This window comes from Heterodontus francisci, chromosome 1, assembly GCF_036365525.1.
Source record: "Heterodontus francisci isolate sHetFra1 chromosome 1, sHetFra1.hap1, whole genome shotgun sequence".
Taxonomy (NCBI): Eukaryota; Metazoa; Chordata; class Chondrichthyes; order Heterodontiformes; family Heterodontidae; genus Heterodontus; species Heterodontus francisci.
This window is the reverse complement of record NC_090371.1, coordinates 122,152,690-122,179,229: the sequence shown is the minus strand read 5'-3', so window position 1 is coordinate 122,179,229 and position 26,540 is coordinate 122,152,690. Positions and strand designations below refer to the sequence as shown.

General features: G+C 43.6%; 1 protein-coding gene across 6 annotated transcripts in view; it reads right to left on the bottom strand.

Moving 5' to 3' along the window:
• Nucleotides 1-1,682: 1,682 nt before the first annotated feature.
• The window catches only part of clocka (clock circadian regulator a), a 280,411-nt gene continuing 255,553 nt past the window's right edge, over nucleotides 1,683-26,540 (bottom strand). For 5 of the 6 annotated variants that reach the window (XM_068035102.1, XM_068035091.1, XM_068035111.1 and 2 more), the window contains 5 exons: nucleotides 21,334-21,480; nucleotides 14,423-14,641; nucleotides 5,715-5,911; nucleotides 3,995-4,241; nucleotides 1,683-2,978 (listed from right to left, as the gene is read on the bottom strand). In XM_068035102.1, coding sequence (XP_067891203.1) covers nucleotides 2,829-2,978; nucleotides 3,995-4,241; nucleotides 5,715-5,911; nucleotides 14,423-14,641; nucleotides 21,334-21,480 — 960 coding nt within the window. In that variant the 3' untranslated portion in view covers nucleotides 1,683-2,828. The remainder of the gene's footprint in view (nucleotides 2,979-3,994; nucleotides 4,242-5,714; nucleotides 5,912-14,422; nucleotides 14,642-21,333; nucleotides 21,481-26,540) is intronic. The other variant, XM_068035120.1, reaches the window with a different exon arrangement.

Sequence of the window (26,540 nt, the reverse complement as noted above, 5' to 3'; positions counted from 1 at the left end):
GGTGAGGGGAGAGGGGGTTCACAGAGAGGTGGCCTTTGCTGCTGGAGGCCCTCCGTGGGTGACAGATTTCCCACGGAGGAGAGTCCCCCCTCCCCACCACAAAGCCCGCAGGGAAGCCGCCTTGTTTAACCGGGTGACCTTCTCGTATGACGGAGGCTCCCCCTGCAGCTGGTGTAATTCCAGTCGCAGCAGGATGTGGCCCTTAAGTGACTCTGAATTGGCCACTTAAGGTCCTGATTAGCCCTCTGGATGGGAGGCTGTCTTTGGCCTTTCCCACCCCCAACTGAATTGCAGGGTGACAGGCAGGTGACGGACCCTCCACCCGCTGCCTTCTGTCATTATTCTATGGGCTTCACCACCTCCCAGAGGCCCATTAGATTCTGCCCCATACTCGACTAACAAATTCCCTCCTGGATTTCTTAGTAACTTGGTTTGAAAACTCAAGTCTGATCATAGGTTTCTGTTGAAATGTCTTTTTGTTCAGCTGAGTTCAAAAAAAAAAGTGCACCGCAATATCACCACCAATTATGGTGTCTGCAAGATCTAGGAGATAAAAAAAATTGTGTTGCAAAATGTAACACTGCAGGTGTGTATACTTTGTCAGGCATCTAGTATGGTGTTTTTATAGCAGACTACCACATAAAATGTATCGTAATCCAAAATGTTACGATCTGTTTGAAGTACAATTAAGTTTCTAGATTTTGATGATTAAACTCATTATTCACATTTATACAACCCAAGAATGTATCTTACCCCTTATTCCCTGTCAATGAAATTGATTCAAATACTGAATTTTAATATATTAATTTCTTTAGGTATAGCATTGTTTCTCGCCCTACATAAGTCCAGGTTGTTTCTATTAAATACAACGTAGAGGAAGTACTAATATAATCTTAACAACTGCCCATTTTGACCATTCAAAAAACTGTACAAAAGGATTTTAAAAGAAAACACATTTTGAATTAATTTCTGGACTATTGCTGGTTTTATCCCATGAACTATATTGCTTTAAAACTGTGCACCATAGACCACTGGATACCATCTTTAGTATATATTAGCAAAGATTGGTGTTAGAACATTTAAAAAGTAGATATTAAATTACTTACTCTTTCAAACAAAATGCCAAATTTTACCTTTGAAAAATTGTAACTTAACACTATTTCCACGTTGGAAATGTTCAGAATGATGATTTGGAAACAGATTTTCCCTCATCATTTTGTGTACTTGATGGAAAGCAAAGTGCTGATATTTTCTGCAACTTTGTGAATGTGTGGAATTTCTCTTCAAAGATCACAAAGCAAGTTGCCTAATTTTCCTTTAATGGGAACTCATATTATTAACTCTTGGAACTTCTTTTATTATAGGTGCCGTGTTTCTTAAATCTCAGGTACACAGACAGTTTAACAAAGTTATCATCCAGGAATGCCACATTATGGTGTAGAACTGGGCTTTCCCAAAAGGCCTCATTTTCACAATATTTCCAAAATTCTTTGACTATTCCACACTGTCGATTCCCTCCAACAAACTATCATCTAACTTATGTGATAATGGTTTAGAAATATGGGAGGGAAAAAAGGCAGTCTTGGTAACTTTTTATATATTTCAGTTAAAAGTTTAATTTAGGAAAGCATAAAGCAAATCATTATTAATTGACAAAATGTTAAATCAATAACAACTTTAAATGACCAAAGCTCAAGTTTAAAAATCTATATTAGCTTGACTATGCAAAGAGATCTGCATATCAAGTGTTCACACTATCATTTTATGCAAAGAAACCATATGTTGTGCAGTTATAATTTACATCAAAATGGAACAAAACACTGTATTGCAGGAATGGTCTTAACCAATTCAGTTGTAATTAAAGTTGAATGAAAAGGGAATCAAGCTCATCAGATTTCAGGTGTGTTCTATTCATAAAATAAAGTGGGTAATTTTAAACAACATTTTACTAGGCACCTACGCAAGCAGTTTTTTGCTTGATCTCATTAAGTTTAACGTGACGATTTAAGCCAATTTTTTTTACCCCTCATAAGGCAACAGAGTAAACAAACTGACACATTAGCACTTGAAAAAAGTAAATGTCAAAATATAGATGCTGAGTGATTGATAGAGTAAAAGACAAACTGCCCTCTGCATCTTTACAGAATAGTTAAAATATTTAAACCTACAAACAGATTACACTTCCATGCTTCATATAAAATATTTCACTCAGCTTTTCCTGTTTATATGTAATTTTACAGAATCTGTACAATAAAGAATGCATTCATAAAACTTTGAAAATATTATCTGATGCTTAATTATTTGATACTCCAAAAACTGTCCTTTCAATTTTCACCATAATACTTGAAACAAGTGAAACACTGCAGAGATAGCAGCCCAACGGCTAACACACTCTATACGAGTTAAAGCAGCAGCTTATGATGCCATTACAGACAAAACTACCAATACATTAGTACTTTTGTTTTACTGAAATTGCTATGTATTTGTACTGGTTAATAGTTGGCAGTGCAATTTTACAGAATGAAGCAGATAGAACTGCTGATTGCAAATCAAGTATTAAGGAGCTCATGGTCCTCAAATCAAAAACCCGTACAGCTTATTCTTTTCTGCTGGATCATCTTGCAACAGTATGGTGAAGCTCGGTAAGCACCTTATAGTGAATATGGTCTATTTCCAAATTTAGAATACTCCAGCTTTCTCCCAATATTAGCAGCTGACTTCAGAACACTGAATTCTTTTAATAGTGAATTAAAGTTGCAAGGCTGATTTTATACAAATTATCAGATACAGCTAGTGTATACCATTAACTTTTAAAACATGAATGCAGGTTACTGTAGTTGTGCTTTAGAAGGATCCGATAAACTGTCAGTCCTGTGCTGGGAGAGCTGCTGATGAGTGAAAGTATTCTGTTGTAGAGGGAAAGTGGCTGATAGAATAAGCTGGGTGGTGGATTGATTACTGTGGAGCAATCTAGGTGCCTAAATATAAAAAAAAAACAAATATCACAAAATCTAGAGCAATATGTTAAAACAAAACTTTTTTTGTGTACTAGAAAACTTGCACATTTTCAACTAACAACCTACGCAAACAGAAAATAAGTGCTAGATGACACTTAACACAATTGAGATTATGAATGTGCATAAATTGACTCAATTCACTGAGCTCAATTGTTAGTCATAAACATATTCCTCTACAGAGCACTGATAGTTAAAGGAGAAGTATATGCGCTAGAGGAAGGAAGTGGGGGAGTACTTTCAACGTACAGAAATTCCCATAACCAAATCTAGGTGAGATTTAAAAATCCATCAGGAAAATCCTCCATCTTATAGATCATTTAAATGTAATTGTACTTCCCCTCTGGCACTCTGTGCTCAGCAGGGAGTTTCTCAATGGACATCAAATTCAAGGCCTCTGCTGTGTACTCTGCTGGTACTGAAGTATCATCTGGTAGTCACGACACCAGTTGGTGACTGTTATATCCTATGGAGATAATCACTGACTGGTCCCATGATTGGTGCTAACTGAGCGACTCAGTGGAGTCCCAACTGGGTTGTGGTTATTACATTTGAAATAATCTTACAAAATAGGAACCTCTGTAAAAAAAAAAAATGAAATTATCTAAATTAGATGAGGGAAGAATTATTCAACACTGAAGGTATTCATGATGCCCCAGGTTATCTGCTCTTTTAAACTACTATCCCAAAAAACAATACATCTTCTAAAGTGTTGGAATATCAGTAGAGATGAAGAATTCACTTAAGTTTGAGTCAATGTGCCAATTTTTAAATTAGACAACAAATTGGTGATATTCCTTGTACTGAAGTTTTAAAGTGAGTAGCTTTAGAATATTATGTTTGGATCCAAAAGTGTTGTGTAATCATGGTTTCTGATTTTCTGGAAACATTTTTGTATCCTTGTTTCAAAATTAAACTTGAATGATGTGTTTAGTTAGTGGATAGATTCTTTTAAAAAGGTCATCTTCAAGTCATCGTACCTGTAGGCACTGCTGTGACTGTTGGGCCAGTGTTTGGGACTGTGATGGAGCTATGGTTGTTTGCTCCTGCTGCTGCTCTTGTTGGCCTTGTGTTAATGGCAGTGTTTGAGATTGTTGTTGCTGAGTGGCAAAGGTGGGGTAAGTTGTCACCACTTGACCCATGAACATTGTTGTTGGAACCATAACTGCACTGCATCCCTTAGGAGCAGTTACCAGCTTTGTCACAAGTTGCTGGCCTTGAGTGAATCTGAGCGAGAAGAAAAATTAGCATTAAGTATTCATTATATGTTTTCAAAACTTAAATGGAAGACCAACATGATGATATATTTTCTTAATACATTTTTCCCGCCCCTCCTAAAGGTATTACCTCCTTGCTGGGGTATGGTTTCAGATACCATTTGCTATCCAGCACTTTGTCCAAGTTGCCATCATTCATATGGAACACTGAGTGCCAGTTGGCTATTCAACTGCAGTGGGATATCATAACTAAACCCATGCGTGCATGTCTGGTAAGGAGCGATCAGACTGGGAACGCAGGTGATTTTTTTCAATTCATAACTTAGGGGCACTGAGATTGTCTTCATACCAATTGAATTGGGTTAACTTCGTATAGACAGAGGATCAAATTTGCTACCTTCCTGAATAAACTTGCTGAGCTGTCAGAGCAGGGGCGATTTACACCTTCACAAACATTTTATTCTATAAACAAGTCTAAAACTTTATTTTCTCATAACTTCACAGTCAAATATAAAATAAAACAATTGTCTTGTATACTTTATTCTAAAGAACAAAAATCAAACTTCAATATCTTTAAAATAGCAAAAGAGGATTTCATTTACCCATGTGTTTCTACCAGTAGAAATAACACATCTTCATTATCACAGATGTGATTAAGCTAGAGAGGGTGCAGAAAAGATTCACAAGGATGTTGCCTGGTTTGGAGGGCTTGAGTTATAAAGAGAGATTGGATAGGCTGGGTCTGTTTTCCCTGGAGCGAAGGAGGCTGAGAGGGGACATGATAGAGGTATATAAAATTATGAGAGGCATAGATAGGGTAGATAGCCTGAGTCTGTTTCCCATGGTAGGGGTGACTAAAACTAGAGGGCATAGATTTAAGGTGAGAGGGAGGAGGTTTAAAGGGGATCAAAGGGGTAAATTTTTCACACAAATAATAGTGGGTATCTGGAATGAGCTGCCTGAGGAGGTGGTGGAGGCAGGAACAATAGCGACATTTAAGAGATATCTGGACAGGTACTTGAATGAGCAAGGCATAAAGAGATATGGAATTAATGCAGGCAGGTGGGATTAGTATAGATAGGCATTATGGTCGCTGGACGCGGTGGGCCGAAGGGCCTGTTTCTATGCTGTACGACTCTATGACATAGTTTGTAACTGAAAAGGGTACTGTAAATGTGCCCATATGACGGCAGTTATATTGAGGACTACAAACAATTAAATATAAATGAGATGACGTTTAAAAATGTACATATTTTCTGACTGTCACTCTTTCCAGTTACTTCCCAAAACAAATTTATCAATGATATCAAAATGTACTCGCTTATTTTTTTTTAATAAATGCTTTTAATGATCCTTTGTAAAATTTTTAGTTTCTTTTTAAACTAGTCAGCTAGCTTCCAGAACAATCCACACATTTGGAGGCATTGGTGGGGGGTGGGCAGTGATTTTATACAAAACACTTCGTATACATCATTACACTTACCGCAGCGATCTATCCTGAGTGAAAGTGATATCTGCACAGCTTTGGTTGGAATTTTGGGATAAAGTAGAAGGAAGCTCCCCAACAATTGCTGCTGTGGGCTGGGAAATCATCATAGTGTTATAGAGGGAGGCTGTGAGGGCATCCTGACTGGAAATTGAGGTCTGTTGGCTGTGGTTAGTTTTCAAAGTCTGCTGAACCTGAAGAAAAAAATAAAACATTCTTGAATTCTTAATAAGAAAACATATGGAGTGAAATGCTGAGTTAGTATCCATCTAAAAACAAAGCTGAGAATTATTACATCATCCAATTGCTATTTACAAAACAAAACCAATAATATTATCTTGCATTTCTATAGCTCCTTTAATACAAATTCTCATGGTGCTTCTTATCAGAGTGGACTTACTGGTAGTGGAAGAATTAGTCAAATTCACACACTGAAAATATAGGTTTTGAAAAGGTCTTTAAAACTGGGGAACAAGACAAAGATGGCAAAGGAGGCAGTTCCAGAGGATAGAGCCAAGACAGCTGATAATTCTGGCACTGGGTGAGGAGCATTGAGAAGGGGTTGGGAAAGGCATTATATGAAACCAGAATCAGAACACCATAGGCAGGGTTACCAACTCTGGTTGGCCACATTTCTGGAGGTTTCATCACATGACCTCTTACCTCAAACTGTTCCACCCCCACATCCCACCATTAGTCCAACCTCCAGATGCACTGCCTTTCCATGGCCAACCAGATAGTGAACAGACTTTTTTAAAACCAGTTTGGATTCATCTTGAATGTTTATGAAATGGCCTTTACCCCTCCCATCTCCAACATTTGAAAATTAATGAAAGTATTCAAAGAAAATTAAAAGAAAACAATTTTGTTTAATGTCCTTATTTTTCTCCTGAGTTTAGTTTTAGTTTAGTTTAGAGATACAGCACTGAAACAGGCCCTTCGGCCCACCGAGTCTGTGCTGACCATCAACCACCCATTTATACTAATCCCATATTCCTACCACATTCCCACCTGTCCCTATATTTCCCTACCACCTACCTATACTAGGGGCAATTGCTAATGGCCAATTTACCTAGCAACCTGCAAGTCTTTGGCATGTGGGAGGAAACACATGCAGACACAGGAAGAACTTGCAAACTCCACACAGGCAGTACCCAGAATTGAACCCGGGTCGCTGGAGCTGTGAGGCTGCGGTGCTAACCGCTGCACCACTGTGCCGCCCTACGAGTTGCTCGTAGCACTGTCCTAGAGATTAATCTTCAATTCCTGGAGACTCCAGGAAATTCTGGAGGGTTGGCAACCCTAATCATAGGACAGGAGGAAATTAATAGGTGAAAGGAAAACATACTGAGCCAGAAGGGAGAGATTAGGAGCGCCGATCATAACCTTGTCAGACTGTCTTAAGGCTTTTAAAGATGAATATAAGTGGAGAAGCTGAGAGATTTAAGCAGGAAGCTCTGAAAAATAGGGCTGAGGCAGCTAATTGCTCTATCTCTAATGACGGAGTAAAAAGAGGGATACATAGAAGTAAAAACAAGAAATGCTGGAAATACTTAGCAGGTCTGGCAGCATCTGTGGAGAGAGAAGCAGAGTTAACGTTTCAGGTCAGTGACCCTTCATCAGAACTGGCAAATGTTAGAAATGTAATAGATTTTAAGCAAATAAAGTGGGGGTGGGGCAAGAGATAACAAAAGGCAAGGTGTTGATAGGACAGAGGGTCACAGAGAACAAGCGACCTGAAGGTCATGGAGCAAAGGTAAACCGTATGTTAATGGTGTGCTGAAAGACAAAGCATTAGTACAGAGAGGGTGTTAACGGACAGAAAACTGAACAGCCCTGGCCCAAAGCACAAACATGAAAAAAAGTGGGTAGGCACATGGTAAAAAATGAATGATGAAACAAACTAAAATAAAATAAATAAAAAATAATAAATAACAAAAAAATAAAAATAAAAAGGGGGGCCCGTCATACTCTGAAATTATTGTACTCAATGTTCAGTCCGGCAGGCTATAGTATACTGCATTCGCTGCTCACAATGTGGTCTCCTTTACACTGGGGAGACCAAATGCAGATTGGGTGACCACTTTGCAGAACACCTCCGCTCAGTCCGAAAGCATAACTCCGAGCTTCTAGTTGCTTGCCATTTCAACACACACCCCTGCTCTCATGCCCACATATCTGTCCTGGGCTTGCTGCAGTGTTCCAATGAACATCAAAACAAGCTCGAGGACAGCATCTCATTTACCGATTGGGCATGCTACAGCCTGCCAGACTGTTTCTGACATTGAGTTCAATAATTTCAGAGCATGATGGCCCCCCCTTTTTATTTTGTTTTTTTTTATTATTTATTATTTTTTATTTGTTTTATTTTAGTTTGTTTCATCATTCATTTTTTTTACCATGTGCCTACCCACTGTTTTTTCATGTTTGTGCTTTGGGCCAGGGCTGTTCATTTTTCTGTCAATTAACACCCTCTCTGCACAAATGCTTTGTCTTTCAGCACACCATTAACATCCCGTTTGCCTTTATCCATGACCTTCTGGTCAGTTAATTTCTGTGAACCTCTGTCCTATCAACACCTTGCCTTTGTTATCTCTTGCTCCACCCTGCTTTATTTGCTTAAAAACTATTACATTTCTAACATTTGCCAGTTCTGATGAAGGGTCACTGATCTGAAATGTTAGCTCTGCTTCTCTCTCCACAGACGCTGCCAGACCTGCTGAGTATTTCCAGCATTTCTGGTTTTTATTTCAGATTTCCAGCATCTGCAGTATTTTGCTTTTATTTTAGGGATACATAGAAGACCAGAGTCAGAACTGAGCATTCAAGATGGGTCAGAGACTATGATGGAGGTGTCGTGCATTGAAAACCAGAGGGGTTATGAACAAGGAGGGATAATGCACTTCACTTGATCATATAAGATGCCATTAGTGATTTTGATTTGGGTTATATTGGTGATATATGCTGAGCGAAAACTGGATTGAAGGGATCTGAAAGGTTTTTGGGGAAGGTGAGCACGAATCTGGGTGACAATGATATGATCAGAGACTAGGAGAGGAAAGGCAGGTTAGATATGGGAATGTAGTTGGAAAGGGTAACTTTTTTCAGGAGTGGGGGTTTTAAGGGATGAGAATGGTGGCTATGCTAATTGGGACATACTTCATACTGTATTACTTGATTTAGCCTGTTCTAATTTAAAAAAATATTCAGAACATAAATTTTGTAAATATATCAAGGGATTACAGATACAAAGACTGGGATTTCATGAGTCTCGGGTCATTCCCGACGGTGAGACTGGAAGTTGGCATAACTTCTGCTTCCACCATTTTTCCTGTATCCCACGCATTCTATATGTAAATGAGTGGTGCGGCGATGGGCACAGGAGACAGCCTTTCATCGGTGAAACCCGTCACTGGCTCAAGCATCACGTGCACCACGGCTATAAAGCATTTTGTGTTTCAAGCTTCAAGAAGCAACAGCCTTTATGTTATGGAAGTCTCTTCAGAGTTACCAAAATTACATCTTTTACTTATTTGTAACTGCCTTTTACTTCCTTAATTTTTCAAACCCAGCACCAACTCCCCATTTTTATTTCCTCTACAGCAAAAGCAAAGAAAATGTCCACCAGCAGGCAGCGTCCCACCCCATAGTGCAGTGATGCCTCCCTGCAGGTTCTCCTCCAGGCCATCAGGGAAAGGCGGAAGCTCCTCTACCCTGCAGATGGAGTCAGAAGACCTTCCCGCCTGACTAAGGCGACCTGGATGGACATAACAGAGAAGATCTCGAACCGTGGCGTGACGCACAGAACCTGGGTTCAGTGTCGGAAATGTATCAATGACTTGCTCAGATCAGTGAAGGTAAGTGGTCTTGGTGAAGTTGCTCCATTGTTTTTCTCTCTGGCTCCATGTCTTTCAGATAGAGGGTAGACAAGGCATGCAGTGGAATGCACAAGCAGCCTCGGTGCCATACACTAAATAATTGGCATTGTTTATGTGTTTGGATGTGTCCTGAGAAAGCCACTCTGGAATGACTGATGTCAATGCATGTATACAATGTTTGTGATGCATCTTTTGACATGTTATTAAATCTGCACTGTTTCCTGCAGGATAAACAAAGCCACAACCAGCATAAGTAGGGAAAGACAGGTGGCGGTTTCCCAGACATCAGGGTGCTGACACCGGCTGAGGAGGAGTCATCAGCAATTGCGAGACAGGAGGGAAGCAGGGCAATCGGGGTCCTCAAGGCGTAAGGATGCAGCCATATGTGCACATCAAAGGAAAGCGTGTGAACTCACGTTCAGCTGATATTTAATGTGCCTCTGTTTGTCTCTCCACTGCAGGTGCCCGCACTTGAGTCACAGAATGCCGTGATGCCCAAGACTCCTCCTCTGGGGAGGAAGATGAAGCCAGTGCCTGAGAGGGTGCATCATTACCTGCCTCTTCTTCAACCTCCTTCTTCTTTGGCCTCCTTGTCTTGAGAGACAATGGGTAAGCGCCTGGAGGTGGTCAGTGGTTGGCGGAGCAGCGCCTGGAGTGGCTATAAAGGCCAATTCTAGAGTGACAGACTCTTCCACAGGCGCTGCAGATAAAATTGGTTGTCAGGGCTGTTACACAGTTGGCTCTCTCCTTGTGCTTCTGTCTTTTTTCCTGCCAACAGCTAAGTCTCTTCGACTCGCCACTCTTTAGCCCCGCTTTTATAGCTGTCCGCCAGCTCTGGTGATCACTGGCAACTGACTCCCACGACTTGTAGTCAATGTCACAGGACCTCATGTCGCGTTTGCAGATGTCTTTAAAGTGGAGACATGGACGGCCGGTAGGTCTGATACCAGTGACAAGCTCGCTGTACAATATGTCCTTGGGGATCCTGCCATCTTCCATGCGGCTCACATTGCCAAGCCATCTCAAATGCCCCTGGCTCAGTAGGGTGTATATGCTGGGGATGTTGGTCGCCTTGAGGACTTGGCATTGGAGATACGGTCCTGCCACCAGCGCAGATACATCCACAGGGGGTTTAAGATTAGAATCTGGGTCACAAGCTGGTGTGCATGAGGGAACATGTGCCAACTGGGTCCCCTGACAATCGGAGGACTGCTGGGGACCAGGCTGCTGCTCAGCCCCACGCTCATGATGATTCTCTGTTTTTTGCTACTAAAAGTCTGCTGGATGTGCAGCAAAGCCATGTGGAAAATATGTCGGAGATGCCTGAGATCATTCATGGCTTTGCATGTACCATGGAGAAATCCATGCAAGCCATGACATCTGCCATGTCTCAGGCATATGAGTATATGGCTTTCTCAGTTGAGAGTTTGGCAAACTCAATGCTGAGTCTGGTTGACCACTCGAGCCATATGCAATCTGACCTGCACTCCATCACTGTTGCCGTGGGCTCCCTGCAGCAGAGTCTAAGCGAGAGGGGGACGAGGAACATGGACCTCTCTATGGGTGCACCTTCCCCTTAGGGAGACAGGCAAGTGCCATCATGCATCCAGATGGAGGATGAGCACATGCCAGCTGCCCCGGGGCCTTCCTCTCAGGACATCCCCAGGTTACGCAGTGTCTCGTCCTCCCCATTGACATTGACCCTCTTACCTCCAGCAGGCGAGCACAGGGTGGATACTCAATCACCATTGCTGCAGACCTCAGTAGGATGGAGCCATCAGACCCCGTTCCTCCAGAGGACACCTGCCATGGTCATCCACAGCAATGGGGTAGTGCACTAAGCAGACTTAGCTGCTAATTTGATGCACAGTCATAAATCATTTGCTTTGTTTCATTTGAAAAGGAAAATGTTTTTTGGAGGCATATGGCAGGAATGCATTGATGCTTGCAATGTGTTTCAGAAAGTGTCCAGTGTCCATTTTTCATCATGATTTTAACCTTCAATCATCAATGATGGCTGTTTGTCGCTTGCATATTTTTCAATTTTTTCACTACCAACATGCCTTACATTCGTGGGTCTGCAGTCAACCCTTTACGTTCCTTGCACCGGTGTGTTCTTGGTTCCAGCATAGCCCAGAGAAGATTTGATCTGCCGGTCACATCAAAGTGCTGCAACGTTATAGCTTCCTAAGTGTGCGGGGTAATGCCTTGATGCAGTACAATATTTCCAATGGAGACGCAGGTTGCTTATAATGAAGTTGATAGAGTACAGGTCATTCAGCACATCTCCACTGCAGGTTCACCTGCTGTTGTTAGAAGAGCCCTTCTTTTTGATTACAGCAATGATTAGGACCTCAGGCATATGTGAACATATTTGGAGAATGTTTTTCTTCTCCTCCCAACATCCCTTTTTGAGGTGGCTTGTTGTTGGCTGAAACGTGAAAATATGAGGTTTTCCCTGATGTCCCTTGCATGTCTCTCCTCCTCACCCTCATCATAGTCATCCTCATCTGAGGAGGTCTGGTGTTCCTCCTGTTCCTCTTGCAGAAAGTTGCTCAATGCACAGCAGACAATGATTATTTGTGGCATGTACTGAAGAGCCTCTCCAGACCCTTGTTACCCAGGATCCAGACATCTACTTCAGCTGGTTCCTCAAAAACTCCTGGCATCTGTGAGTTCCTCAAAATGTAAGAGGCGTGACAGCTCCCTGGGAAATGTGCGCAAACCTGCATTATTCTTCTCCTGTGGTCATAAACCAGTTGTACATCCAAAGAGTCGAAGCCTTTGCGATTCACAAGTGCAGTAAGCTGGTCCCAGCTGGAACTCTAATGGCCATGTGAATATAGTCAATTACCCCTTGCACTCTTGGGAACTCAGCGATGGCGCCAAAAGCCGCAGACCTTGCTGCCTGGCTGTCCTCGTCTATGGTTAAGTAGATGAAATCCTTGGCACAACAAAAAAGGGCATTGGTCACCTCTTTGAGGCACATATGGGTCGCAGACTGTGATATGCCACATATGTCACCAGTTGATCCCTGGAAGGCACCGCCAGCAAAAAAATTGAGGGCAGCAGTCACCTGGAGGGCAACTGGCATAGGATTCCCACCAAACCCAAGCAGTTGCAGGTCATGTTGCATGATCCTATAAATTTCAGTGACCATTTCACGTGACATCCTTAGGCATCTCTGGCATTGCCTCCTTGACATTTGAAGGTAATTTGTCCTTGTCCTGAGGATGCAATGGCGTGCCAGTGTCCGTCTTAGATAATGCTGTTCCTGGACATTGACATGTGGAGCATCCTCACCTCCTTAGTCGCTCCCTCTGCTCACTACAGCTTTTCAAATAATGAAATAAGCAGAGCGTTCCAATTCAGCCCTCTGTTGCCAGTCAGCTGAACCATCAAGGCAATGAGCAGTTTGCTTTTATGTGCCTTAAAATTGCAGCCAGAAGAAAATCCCACCCACCATCATTTATCTCCTCCCACTCACCTTACAATCCTTGAGTGGCCACCTTGCACTTATCAGTCTTGACCCACCCAGTGTAACCTTAACCATTCCATCTATACCATTGAACCTCCCACCAATACCTTGGACAGTGCCACAATCGATTTATTCATGAGATCCCTCCCCCCATTCCTACTCCCGTTACAATCGAAATGACAACTCTGACCCCTGATCCTCCTCAAATCCACCTTAATATTCTTGCCAAGTCCCGCTCCCCTTCCTGTGATGCCGTCCAATACCCAACCCCAAGTCTCGACCTCCGCCCCCCAACAGAATCCATTTGCCCCCATTGACTGTGGCCATTCCCTCTGCCAGCCAATACCCTGAATTTGCCTCACAGGTCCCTGACATTAACAGCACTCAACCCTCCCTTTAGTCCCCTCAGGACCATCTGTTGACTGTAATGCTCAATCAACCCACCACCCTGACAGCCAGCTTCAGCAGCAATAACAACCATTATGCACCCTGGACATTCCCCTCCTCCCTTCCCTGCTCCTCCATGCACCCGGTAACCCCACCCTTTGTCCTCCCCTCCTCCCCCTCCATTGCTGCTCCATGCATCCGGTAGCCCCACCCTTTGTCCTTCCCTCCTTCCGCTCCTGCTTCTCCATGCACCTGGTAATCCCACCCTTTGTCCTTCCCTCCTTCCGCTCCTGCTTCTCCATGCTCCCGATTACCCCACCATTTGTCCTCCCCAGCCCATCCCTGGACTGCCGCAAACATACCGCTGACTTAATTTCGCTAATAAATCCCGCCATCGAAAATCTGAACAAACAACTCACGCCTGATAAAATCACCCAGCACGCCACCAAAGCCGCTCTTGCAGGCCTCATTAAAATTCTTCAAAGTACAAGATATAGTGGTGAGACTAAAAATAAATATTTACTTTCCAAGTATTGTAAAAATTAATTTCACTGATAATTTCCAGAAAGGCCTCCATTGTATAACAGAATTTCCCAAAATCATGCAGGAAAGGTATTACTGTAGATATTAAAGATCCTTGAATATCACTTTATCGGTTACCACTTTTCCTGCACTAGTAGCTTTCTTAATTCAGAGTTTCTCCTCTGCATGGAATGCTCCATTATTGATAAAGTACATTGTCTAAGATACTTCAGATATGTAAATCTGTGATTTGGGAAAATTATTTTTAAAAATACAAACCTATTTGTTCACCTGATTTCTATCATGCTGTGCAATTATCTCTTCAGGAGCTTGAATAATCAGCATTTAAAATTATAGGATTGAGAAAAAATGTTCATTAATGCATTCTCATCAATATTTGGATCATAACTGAAATACGATTTGCAATCTGTCATACTGACCTGTGTTGAAGTCGTGTTTTGCTCCCTGAGAAGAGGTTGCTGTTGCATCATGTTCTGTGTGCTAATTGGGTCAGCTTTCATTGCTCCTTGAATCTGGTTGCTTTGAATATTTTGCCCCTGCAGTGCAATGGATGCAAGTTGCTTGATATTGGAAGAGTTTCCCGTTATGGGCTGCACTGAACTAAAGTTTAGTCCTGATGTTGGTTGTTGCAAAAACATCTTAAGAGGTAAAAGTTAGTCAGTCCAAACTGTTTTTTCTTATGTACAAGAAGCAAGCTGCCATAAGGAGCTGAATACAAACATTTGCATAGTTTTAAACTTTCTAATAGTCTCATGTAGTATTACACCTTCCTTGAGTAAGCGATAACATGCATATGTAAAAAGACATTGGGACAGAATTTGCTGTCAAAATAATGACAAGGATAATGGCACACCATTATTTATGGGTAAATAGTACAGTAACTTCAGTACAGCAGCAGATGCATTAGTTAAATGTGAATATCCAAAAGTTGCTGTCCAAGTTGTGCCACTCCAACATTAGCTTTGTGAAAATAGCATCTTACCCTTAGATCCCATCTTTTTAAAAATAGGAACTTCCTGTTTTTGTCCAGTAAACTTGTCACAGAAAGATAAGTCTTTTCATTACAAGTGAAAGTACCCTTTTAATGATTAGTGTTAATTATTCCCAATAAACCTCTCAGCACCAAAAATTAACTATTACAAGTATGGAGACTCATTCCTTCAGGTTTTGAATTTTTCAGGGAGATTTTAAAAATGTCATTTAAAAAAAACAAATTTCTTTTCCTTTCTGCCGTTTTTTCTCCTCTTAATCCAATCTTTCTTTCCCTCCATCTTTGACATTGAATTCACCCACTCTAACCCTCCTCATTCTCAGTCCTCCTTGTGTTTATTTCCCAATCCTTTAATCTCATTGATTAAGGAGATATACCATTGGTTTCCCAGCTCACTCAGGTCCCAGATGCGTGCTGTGCCGTTATCAGCTCGCACTTTTGAGCTGAAGGGTGTGGGGCAAGTCTAACGGCAGACAACGTTTGATGTTTTTAAAAAAAATTCATTCATGGGATGTGGGCACCACTGGCAAGGCCAGCATTTATTGCCCATCCCTAACTGCCCTCGAGAAGGTGGTGGTGAGCTGCCTTCTTTAAATTGGTGCAGGCCATGTGATTTAGGTATACCCATAGTGCTATGAGGTAGGGAGTTCCTTTTGTCATATCTGATGCCTAGGTTTGTCTGGTTTTATTCTTATTCACTGCTACACCAAATTCTGGCCCATTGAATGGGCATGATTTTCACGCAGGGTTCAGGACCCCAACACAGAACCAAATGGAAGTCCCAAACCCGCACTTGCTGGGAGCCAGATTGGGGAAGCTTTTTTCCCACAGGTGGCCTCCTTATTTAAGGAAGGATGTAAGTGTGTTGGAAGCAGTTCAGAGAAGGTTTACGAGACTACTACCTGGAATGGATGGGTTGTCTTATGAGGAAAGGTTGAACAGGTTGTATCCGCTGGAGTTTAGAAGAGTAAGAGACGACTTCATTGAAACATGTAAGATCCCGAAGGGTCTTGACAGGGTGGATATAGAAAGGATGTTTTCTCTTGTGGGAGAATCTAGAACTAGGGGTCACTGTTTAAAAAAAAAAGGGTCACCCATTTAAGACAGAGATGAGGAGAAATTTTTTCTCTGACAGTCATGAGTCGTTGGAACTCTTCCTCAAAAGTGGAAGCAGAGTCTTTGAATATTTTTAAGGCAGAGGTAGATAGATTCAAGAGGGTGAAAGGTTATCGGGGGTAGGCAGGAATGTGGAGTTGAGGTTACAATCAGATCAGCCATGATCTTGTTGAATGGCGGAGCAGGCTCGAGGGGCCATGTGCCCTACTCCTGCTCCTAATTCATATGTCTGTAATTGGCTACCTCTGAACTCGCTATCCAATTAAGGATGGTGGGCGGGCTCCCAATGCTGCCAACCCAATCTTTTTTTTTATTTCCAAAATATACTTTGTTCATAAAAATCTGTAGAAAATACATTCCAAAACAGTTCCAAACAGCACTAAGTCAAAAAATACAAAAAGTGCAAAGGAATTCGGTTTCCTTCAATACAGCAGTGAGTTGCCTCACAACCCTTCCATTTCATTTTTCATGCCATATACATTTTACAGCAAACAAAAATTTTCCGGATACAGTTCGAGGGGTTTTCCATGGATCCAGCCCCTCAGTTCAGCTTGGTGGGGGGACCTTACACAGTGGTCTTTCCCCATTGAGCCTTTGCTGCGGCTGCCCCAAGCTTTAGTGCGTCCCTCAGCACGTAGTCCTGGACCTTGGAATGTGCCAGTCTGCAACACTCGGTCGTGGACAACTCTTTGCGCTGGAAGACCAGCAAGTTTCGGGCAGACCAAAGGGTGCCTTTCACCGAATTGATAGTCCTCCAGCAGCAGCTGATGTTTATCTCGGTGTGTGACCCTGGGAACAGCCCGTAGAGCACAGACTCCTGTGTTACAAAGCTGCTTGGGATGAACTTCGACAAAAACCACTGCATCTCTTTCCACACCTGCTTTGCAAAAACACATTCCAGAAGGAGGTGGACAACTGTCTCTTCCCCATCACAGCCACCTCGAGGGCACTGTGCGGAGGGGGTGAGACTCCAGGCGTGCAGGAAGGATCTGACAGGGAGGGCTCTTACCACCACCAGCCAAGCTACATCTTGGTGCTTGTTTGAAAGTTCTGGTGATGAGGCATTCTGCCAAATGACTTTGGCAGTCTGCTCGGGGAACCATCTGACAGGCTCCATCATCTCCTTTTCCCATAGGGCCTTGAGGACATTCCGCGCAGACCACTGCCCGATGGATTGGTGGTCAAAGGTGTTTTTCCACAGAAACTTTTCCACAAAGGATAGGTGGTACGGCACAGTCCATCTGGATGGAGCGTTCCGCGGCAATGTGACCAGACCCATCCTTCGCAACACCGGGGACAGATAGAACCTCAGCACATAGTGAAACTTGGAGTTTGCGTACTGGAGGTCTACACACAGCTTGATGCAGCCGCACACGTAGGTAGTCATCAGGATGAGGGTGATGTTGGGTACATTTTTCCCGCCTTTATCCAGAGATTTGAACATCGTGTCCCTCCGGACCCGGTCCATTTTAGATCCCCAGATGAAGCGGAAAATGGCTCGGGTGACCGCCACAGCGCAGTCGTGGGGTATGGGCCAGACCTGCGCCACGTACAGCAACGTGAACGCCTCGCACCTGATGACCAGGTTCTTACCCATAATGGAGAGAGATCACTGCTCCCACATGCTCAGCTTATGTTGTACCCTGGCTACTCGCTCCTTCCAGGTTTTGGTGCACGCCCCGGCCCTTCCAAACCATATCCCCAGCACCTTCAGGTAGTCAGACCTGACGGTGAAGGGGACAAAGGATCGGTCAGCCCAGTTCCCAAAGAACATGGCCTCGCTCTTGCCTTGGTTAACTTTGGCTCCCGAGGCAGTTCGAACTGGTCACAGATGCTCATCAGTCTGAGCACAGAAAACGGCGACGTCATCCATGTACAGGGAGGTTTTAACCTGTGCCTCCACTGCCTGGGATGGTCGCCCCTCTCACATCCTTCCTAATAGACTCAGCAAAGGGTGCAATACAGCAAACAAACAAGACAGGGGAGAGAGGACAGCCCTGTCTGACTCCAGACTGGATCGGGAAACTTTCTGATTCTCACCCATTGATTGAGACTGCGCTACAGATGTTTGCGTAGAGCAGTTTGATCCAATTGCAGATTCCCTTCCCAAACCCCATTTTGGAAAGCACGTCCATCAGGGCCAGCAGCTCTACAGCCTCGGTAGCCCATCCGTGAAAGGTGAGCACTGCTGAAGCTGCTAGGATAACGTGAGGGCACCTTAAAATGGTGGCGCCCTCGGAAGGGTGAAAATAATTAATTTTTTCTGAAGAGGGAACAAAGCAACTAAGCCCATCCGATTGGAGGGAAAATTCTTCCTACCCTTATTTTCTGTAATGCTAGCTTGCATCACAATTTTCCATCATGATTCAATGTTCCTATTGTATTCAGTTCTCCTAGCTGAGCTAAGGGCACTATTCAACTAACTAGACCTACACCTGACTCACTGGATCATGTAATCAACTCTGACTTCAGTCAACAGGCCTAATTAAAGTAGCAACTGTCCCCAGGTACATTTTCTCACTCTTGCTTTCTTCACATATGTTTCTTTTCTGTTCATATTGAAGGCATGTGCACTTTCTTTAAAGAACCATTGCCTGCTGTTTTCTGTCTCTGACCAGAAAATCAGGTGCAGATTTTGTTTGCAAGAATATGGTGGAGATCCGGCTAAGTGTAATATTCTGGTAGGTATTTTAGACGAACTGTGAGTGTTCTTGCCGAAAATGAACCTTAATTTAAATATAATGCATTTAGATTAGATTAGATTAGAGATACAGCACTGAAACAGGCCCTTCGGCCCACCGAGTCTGTGCCGAACATCAACCACCCATTTATACTAATCCTACATTAATCCCATATTCCTACCAAACATCCCCACCTGTCCCTATATTTCCCTACCACCTACCTATACTAGTGACAATTTATAATGGCCAATTTACCTATCAACCTGCAAGTCTTTTGGCTTGTGGGAGGAAACCGGAGCAACCGGAGAAAACCCACGCAGACACAGGGAGAACTTGCAAACTCCACACAGGCAGTACCCGGAATCGAACCCGGGTCCCTGGAGCTGTGAGGCTGCGGTGCTAACCACTGCGCCACTGTGCCACTGTGCCGCCCTAAATCAAGTATCCTACCAATTTCCAGCTGCTTAGCTCAGGGTTGAGCTGCTAACTTACTTCTCTTATTTGGGAATAGCCCAAGGGAAGTTTCATGAGTCACGACATTCGAAAAGGATCTGAGTTTTTTGTTAAGCCTTTATTTGCATAGGCTCTGTTCTTAAACTTTGTTCATATTTTTATAGAAAAAACACTTTTTTATTTCCTGTCATTATGGTGATGTGGAACCTGAACTAGCTAATTATAATTTACAAGATTTAAACAAACAGGGAAAGTTGATAAAAAGGACATAAAATAGGAGCTCTTACAATACCAACTTCCACGTGAGTTCAGGGAGGGACAATACATCTATGTGAAGAATCCCTGTTAGTCAGTAAATAAAGTTCAATTTAGTACTAAGTAATGGTTTTGTAGTCCTGCAATCAATATTTGCACCTGTCATTATGCCATCAACTGTATCTGCATACTACCTGCCAAGAAACATGTGAACTGGTTCTGCATAAGTAGTTAGGTATTACAGTTGTGTGAGAGGTGTACTGCCATGTTAGATTTTATATGTTTCCTATGATAATAGAATTAAACTGTCTTCAGCAGCACTATAGACAATCTAACTTCCTTGCTGAATTTAGTCCAACTCATCTTTGTCCTACCTCACACAGCCACAACCACCTTGGTAAAGAAAATTCTTGCTCTGCCTAAAGTTAAAAAGCTGGAGATTGCCTCAGTTCAGGAGTTCCTCCAAATACTGATATTACATGAGATGAAGGACTCCATTTCATGCTATGCTTCAGCCTGCAGGCTTTAACTCTAGACTTTCAATCTGGGTCAGTCTTCTGGGATTTCTGCTCTAATTAAATATCTAATGGCTTATTCAAGGACTTCTCGGAAAATTAAAAGATGCAATCATTTAAAACTGAGTGACTGCATATGTGGGTAAAAATGGTGTTAGCCTTTAAAATGGCTAAAACTTAATTTGGATATTTCAATGGCTTCATGGGGCATCAAAAAAGGCTGGCAAACTTAGTGGTTGGCACAATTGTGGAAGCTAGAAATGGAAACTGGTCAAGTAATGGAGAGATAACATTTTGACAGCTAACAAAATGGAGTTGTTGCTACATGAGGTGGGTTGAACTGTTTGCCACTCTAGGCACCTACTTCAGGGGACAGTAGTACAGCATGCCTGGCAGGAAGTGTTATGCAAAAATAAATTATTTCTGTTAGGTTCTCATTCTAGTTGATACAATGGTAGATAGTTACTGAATATTTGCACATGTTCAAGAAAATGAAAATGGCCTTTTAAGGGGTGAACATAAAAAGTAAGAAGTATTTTAGGATTCCAGCTCCACTTTTAAAATTCAGTTTGGAACCAGTCTGAAATAGGTTCCGAACCTATTGAGTTCCGAAGAAGGGTCACTGACCTGAAACGTTAACTCTGCTTCTCTTTCCACAGATGCTGCCAGACCTGCTGAGTGATTCCAGCATTTCTTGTTTTTATTTGAAATAGGTTGTTTGTTTGGTTTCCCTCTTGTTAAGAGTAATATTGTGTAGAGTGCTGAATGAAGGCAGTTTAGTTCTGTAGGCAAACCTTCATCGTTCTTGGGTTGGGGTAAACAACAACTACTTGTATTTATATAGCACCTTTAACACTGTAAAATGGCCCAATGTGCTTTGCAGGAGCATCATTAAACAAAGTTTGTTTAAATTTGTAAAAAATAACAAAGATTCCCACTCCTTATGATCCATTGACACTGATCAATTTGTACATGCTTGAATAATCAGTAAAAAGATTAGGCTTGGTTATACACTCCCTGTGGACACAACACCCCACCTACCATCACTGTCCAGATTCTTATGGCAGAATATTCAGTTGAGTAAGGAACTGGAAAGCTGCTATTTACCCATGCAACTGTATTTGACAGAACTCCCAACTGCAAAACAGGAGGTGCAAAGGAAGATCATCACACTGAGGTAGTGGAGTTTTTTTTGAATGCCCATTATTCTCGGTCTATAGCCGTTATTCTTGGTAAAATAGTAGGATAAGTGTGCATTAGTTTACCATAATCAGCACCAAACACTCTTGCTTAAATATCACTTATTCTTTTTGACCTACCTGCAGTCCTTGTCCTTGGACAAGGTGAAGTTGCTCTTGGATTTTGCGCAATTCTTCTTGCTGACGCTGGATATTTGCTTCCAGCATCCGTGTCCTCTGTTCCAGCTGCTCCTTTAGGTGTTGCATAGCCCCTAGCTGTGCTGAGAACTGCAACATAATATGGCACTTTGATGTTTACCCTAAGTCAAACAACTCTGGTTTGAAATTCATAAGCACTTACAGTAAAAAAAAAACTTAATACATCAACAGCTACATAGCCTTCAGAACTATCTCTGTGGCTTAGTGCAAATTGTGAAGCATAAGGACAATGTACTCCTGACAATGGAACCATGATTTAAACTATCTTCAGTCATTTCACTTGAGCCTTTTCACTCTTTGCATGGCTGGTTCAATCACGGACCGATGAGGGGGTGGTAAAGGCTGGAAAAGGCAGAGCTAAAAATTAACATATGCCTGAGAGTTGGCCATCTTCTTCGGCCTCCTAGTCTCGAGAGACAATGGGTAAACGCCTGGAGGTGGTCAGTGGTTTGTGAAGCAGCGCCTGGAGTGGCTATAAAGGCCAATTCTAGAGTGACAGACTCTTCCACAGGCACTGCAGATAAAATTGGTTGTCGGGGCTGTTACACAGTTGGCTCTCTTCTTGCGCTTCTGAATTTTTTCCTGCCAACAGCTAAGTCTCTTCAACTCGCCACTCTTTAGCCCCGCATTTATGGCTGTCCGCTAGCTCAGGCAATCACTGGCAACTGACGCCCACGACTTGTGGTCAATGTCACAGGACTTTATGTCACGTTTGCAGACGTCTTTAAAGCGGAGACATGGACGGCCGGTGGGTCTGATACCAGTGACGAGCTCGCTGTACAATGTGTCCTTGGGGATCCTGCCATCTTCCATGCGATTCACATGGCCAAGCCATCTCAAGCGCCACTGGCTCAGTAGGGTGTATATGCTGGGGATGTTAGCCGCCTCGAGGACCTCTGCGTTGGAGATACGGTCCTGCCACTGGCCATAGGCCATACAGGAAACGAAAAAGGATAGGAACAGGAGTAGCCATTCAGCCCCTCGTTCCTGTTCCGCTCGTCAACTAGATCATGGGTTGCTCTGTACCTTAACTTCATTTCCCGCCTTTATTCCATATCACTCAAAAACCAAAATCTATTTCTGGCCCTGGAAAATCCAGTAAGTTTACTTTACAGCTGCTGCTGGCTACGCAAGATTTGTGTCTGATAAAAACAATAGAGTAAAAATCTATATGATGTGATTCTACTCAGGCCCAGAAGTGTTTAAAATACAAGTTTCAAGGTTTAACCGATGGGTTGGGTTGAAATAAGCAGAAATTCAAATGATAGAGCTGATTCACTTGAAGGACTGTTTTTGTATCTGTCTGGTTAATTTGTTGCTGAAGTAGTTAGCAAACTTGGCTACCTTGGGTCCACATTGACAGACAATCTGTTCCTTGATGCAGAGCTCGATGCATGCATACAGAAAGCAGCTACCATCTTTGGCTGACTTGCGAAACACACATGGAATAACTGCAGGCTGATGGTTTATAAGGCCTGTGTACTCAGCACCTTGCTGTATGGCTGTGAAGCATGGGTGACCTACAGCTACCAGGAAAAGAAGCTCAATAATTTCCATCTTCGCTGTGTGCGGCGCATTATGGTTATGTCCTGACAGGACAAAGTCACAAATGTGGCAGTCCTCCCAAGTGTGTTTTTTTTTTTTTATTTCCAAAATATACTTTATTCATAAAAATCTGTAAAAATTACATTGCCAAACAGTTTCCAAACAGCACCAAAAAATACAAACATTGAAAGGGAGATCAGTTTCCTTCAATACGGTCATGAGTTTCTTCCCAACCCTTCCGTTTCTCAATTGTCATGTCAATTACAGTTTTACATTTACAGCAATTCAGAATATTAACGATACAGTTCGAGGGGTTTCCCATGGTTCCAGCCCCTCAGTCAAGCTTGGTGGGGGAACCTTACACTGTGGTCTTTCCCCATTGAGCCTTTGCTGCGGCTGCCCCAAGCTTTAGTGCGTCCCTCAGCACGTAGTCCTGGACCTTGGAATGTGCCAGTCTGCAACATTCGGTGGTGGACAACTCTTTGCGCTGGAAGACCAGCAAGTTTCGGGCAGACCAAAGGGCGTCTTTCACCGAATTGATAGTCCTCCAGCAGCAGTTGATGTTTGTCTCGGTGTGCGTCCCTGGGAACAGCCCGTAGAGCACAGACTCCTGTGTTACAGAGCTGCTTGGGATGAACCTTGACAAAAACCACTGCATCTCTTTCCACACCTGCTTTGCAAAGGCACATTCCAGGAGGAGGTGGGCGACCGTCTCTTCCCCACCACAGCCAACGCGGGGGCACTGTGCGGAGGGGGCGAGACTTCGGGTGTGCATGAAGGATCTGACGGGGAGGGCCCTTCTCACCACCAGCCAAGCTACGTCTTGGTGCTTGTTTGAAAGTTCTGGTGATGAGGCATTCCGCCAAATGACTTTGACGGTCTGCTCGGGGAACCATCCGACAGGATCCACCGTTTCCTTTTCCCGTAGGGCCTTGAGGACATTCCGTGCAGACCACTGCCTGATGGACCGGTAGTCAAAGGTGTTTTTCCGCAGAAACTGCTCCACGAAGGATAGGTGGTACGGCACGTCCCAACTGCACGGAGCGTTCCGCGGCAATGTGACCAGGCCCATCCTTCGCAACACCGGGGACAGATAGAACCTCAGCACGTAGTGACACTTGGAGTTTGCGTACTGGGGATCTACACATAGCTTGATGCAGCCGCACACGAAGGTGGTCATCAGGATGAGGGCCACGTTGGGTACATTTTTCCCGCCCATGTCCAGAGATTTGAACATCGTGTCCCTCCGGACCCGGTCCATTTTAGATCCCCAGACGAAGCGGAAAATGGCTCGGGTGACTGCCACGGCGCAGGAGTGGGGTATGGGCCAGACCTGCGCCACGTAGAGCAACAACGTGAGCGCCTCGCACCTGATGACCAGGTTCTTACCCACAATGGAGAGAGATCGCTGCCCCCACATGCCCAACTTTTGTCGTACCTTGGCTACTCGCTCCTCCCATGTTTTGGTGCACGCCCCGGCACTTCCGAACCATATCCCCAGCACCTTCAGGTAATCTGACCTGACGGTGAAGGGGACAAAGGATCGGTCGGCCCAGTTCCCAAAGAACATGGCCTCGCTCTTGCCGTGGTTAACTTTGGCTCCCGAGGCCAGTTCGAACTGGTCGCAGATGCTCATCAGTCTGCGCACGGACAGCGGATCCGAGCAGAAGACGGCGACGTCATCCATGTACAGGGAGGTTTTGACCTGAGTGCCTCCGCTGCCTGGGATTGTCACCCCTCTTATGCTCGCATCCTTCCTAATAGACTCAGCAAAGGGTTCAATACAGCAAACAAACAAGACCGGGGAAAGAGGACAGCCCTGTCTGACTCCAGATTTGATCGGGAAACTTTCAGATTCCCACCCGTTGATTGAGACTGCGCTACTGATGTTTGTGTAGAGCAGTTGGATCCAATTGCAGATTCCCTCCCCAAACCCCATTTTGGAAAGCACGTCGATCATGTAGGTGTGCGATATCCTGTCAAAAGCCTTCTCCTGGTCCAGGCTGATGAGGCAGGTGTCCACCCTCCTGTCCCGTACATAGGCGATCGTATCCCTGAGTAGCGCGAGGCTATCAGAGATCTTCCTGCCGGGTACAGTACAGGTCTGATCGGGGTGAATCACCAGCTCCAGAGCAGACTTGACTCGACCGGCTATGACTTTGGACAGAATCTTGTAATCAACATTAAGCAGTGAGATGGGCCGCCAATTTCTGATTTCTACCCTCTCCCCCTTCTGCTTGTAAATGAGGGTGATGATGCCTTTTCTCATGGAAGTGTGTTGGCACTAATCAAACAGAGGCGGCTTTTGTGCATTGGTCACGTCCACAGGATGGAAGACGGTTGATTGCATACCCCAGGACCTTCTGTATGGTGAGGTAGCAAAGGCCAAACGGCCAATGGGGCGTCCAAAGCTCCACTTCATGGATGCTTGCAAGCGTGACATGAGGGCCCTAAATGTTGACGATCGCACTTGAGAGTCACTAGCTGGCGAAAGAGGGAAATGGCAACACATCCTGTGGACTGGTGTGCACTACCATGATGACCAGTTGCTACAGCAACTTGGCAACAGGCGCCAACATCAAAAACAACAACTTCACGTGCAGCACACGTGGCAGAACCTGCCTCTCAAGGATTGGCCTTCACAGCCACCAACAAAGGTGCACCAAGTAAGACACCCCACTTAAATGGATTATTTGCTGCATGTCCATCATCTTTCGTAGATGGAAGGATGCCAACCTGGTCATAGTTTGTTGGATGGAACAGAGACCCTCATCCCTCCCGACGGAGGTTGTACAAACAACACAGAAACCAGAAGCTTTTAGTCTTCAATAGCTCAAGCAGTCTGTAATCCCAGTACTATTCCTGATTTACTGCTTAGATTTTAATAAAGGGTAAATGGGCATGTAGTGAGTACTTACTATCACATTCACAAGTCATAGGTTTAACTATCTTAATTACAAAAAAAGACTTGATTTATATAGTACCTCTTATGACATCAGAACATCCCAAAGCACTTTATAGCCAATGAAGTGCTTTAGAAGTATAGTCACTTTTGTAACATAGGAAACGTGACAGACAATTGGCATAGAGCAAGCTCTCACAAACAGCAATCTGATAGTTTGCTGTTGTTTGAGGGATAAACATTGACTAGAACACCACTCTTTCTTTAAATAGTGTCATGGTATCTTTTATATCCATCCGGGATGGAGATGTCTCAACTGAAAGACTGTACCACTGAGTGCAGTACTCCCTTGGTACTGCACTGGAGCGTTCACCTAAAATTTGTGGAACTTGAACCCACAACCTACTGACTTACAGGCAAGCGTGCTACCCACTGAATCTTAACATATCACATTTGTAGGGTAGTTTTAGGCTAGGAACTGGCAGCCTGCTCTTACCAGATATAGAGGGCCTGATTTTAACACCCATACACAACCGCATCCTCCTGGTGGGCAGGAGAGGTTAAAATATCTGGACTGGGTAACTGGAACCCAACTTGACCTCACATGCCAATTTAAATTTTGAAGTGCAGAAACCAAGCCATGGACTAGGCTACTCCAAATCCAAAAGGCAAACGGGGTTTA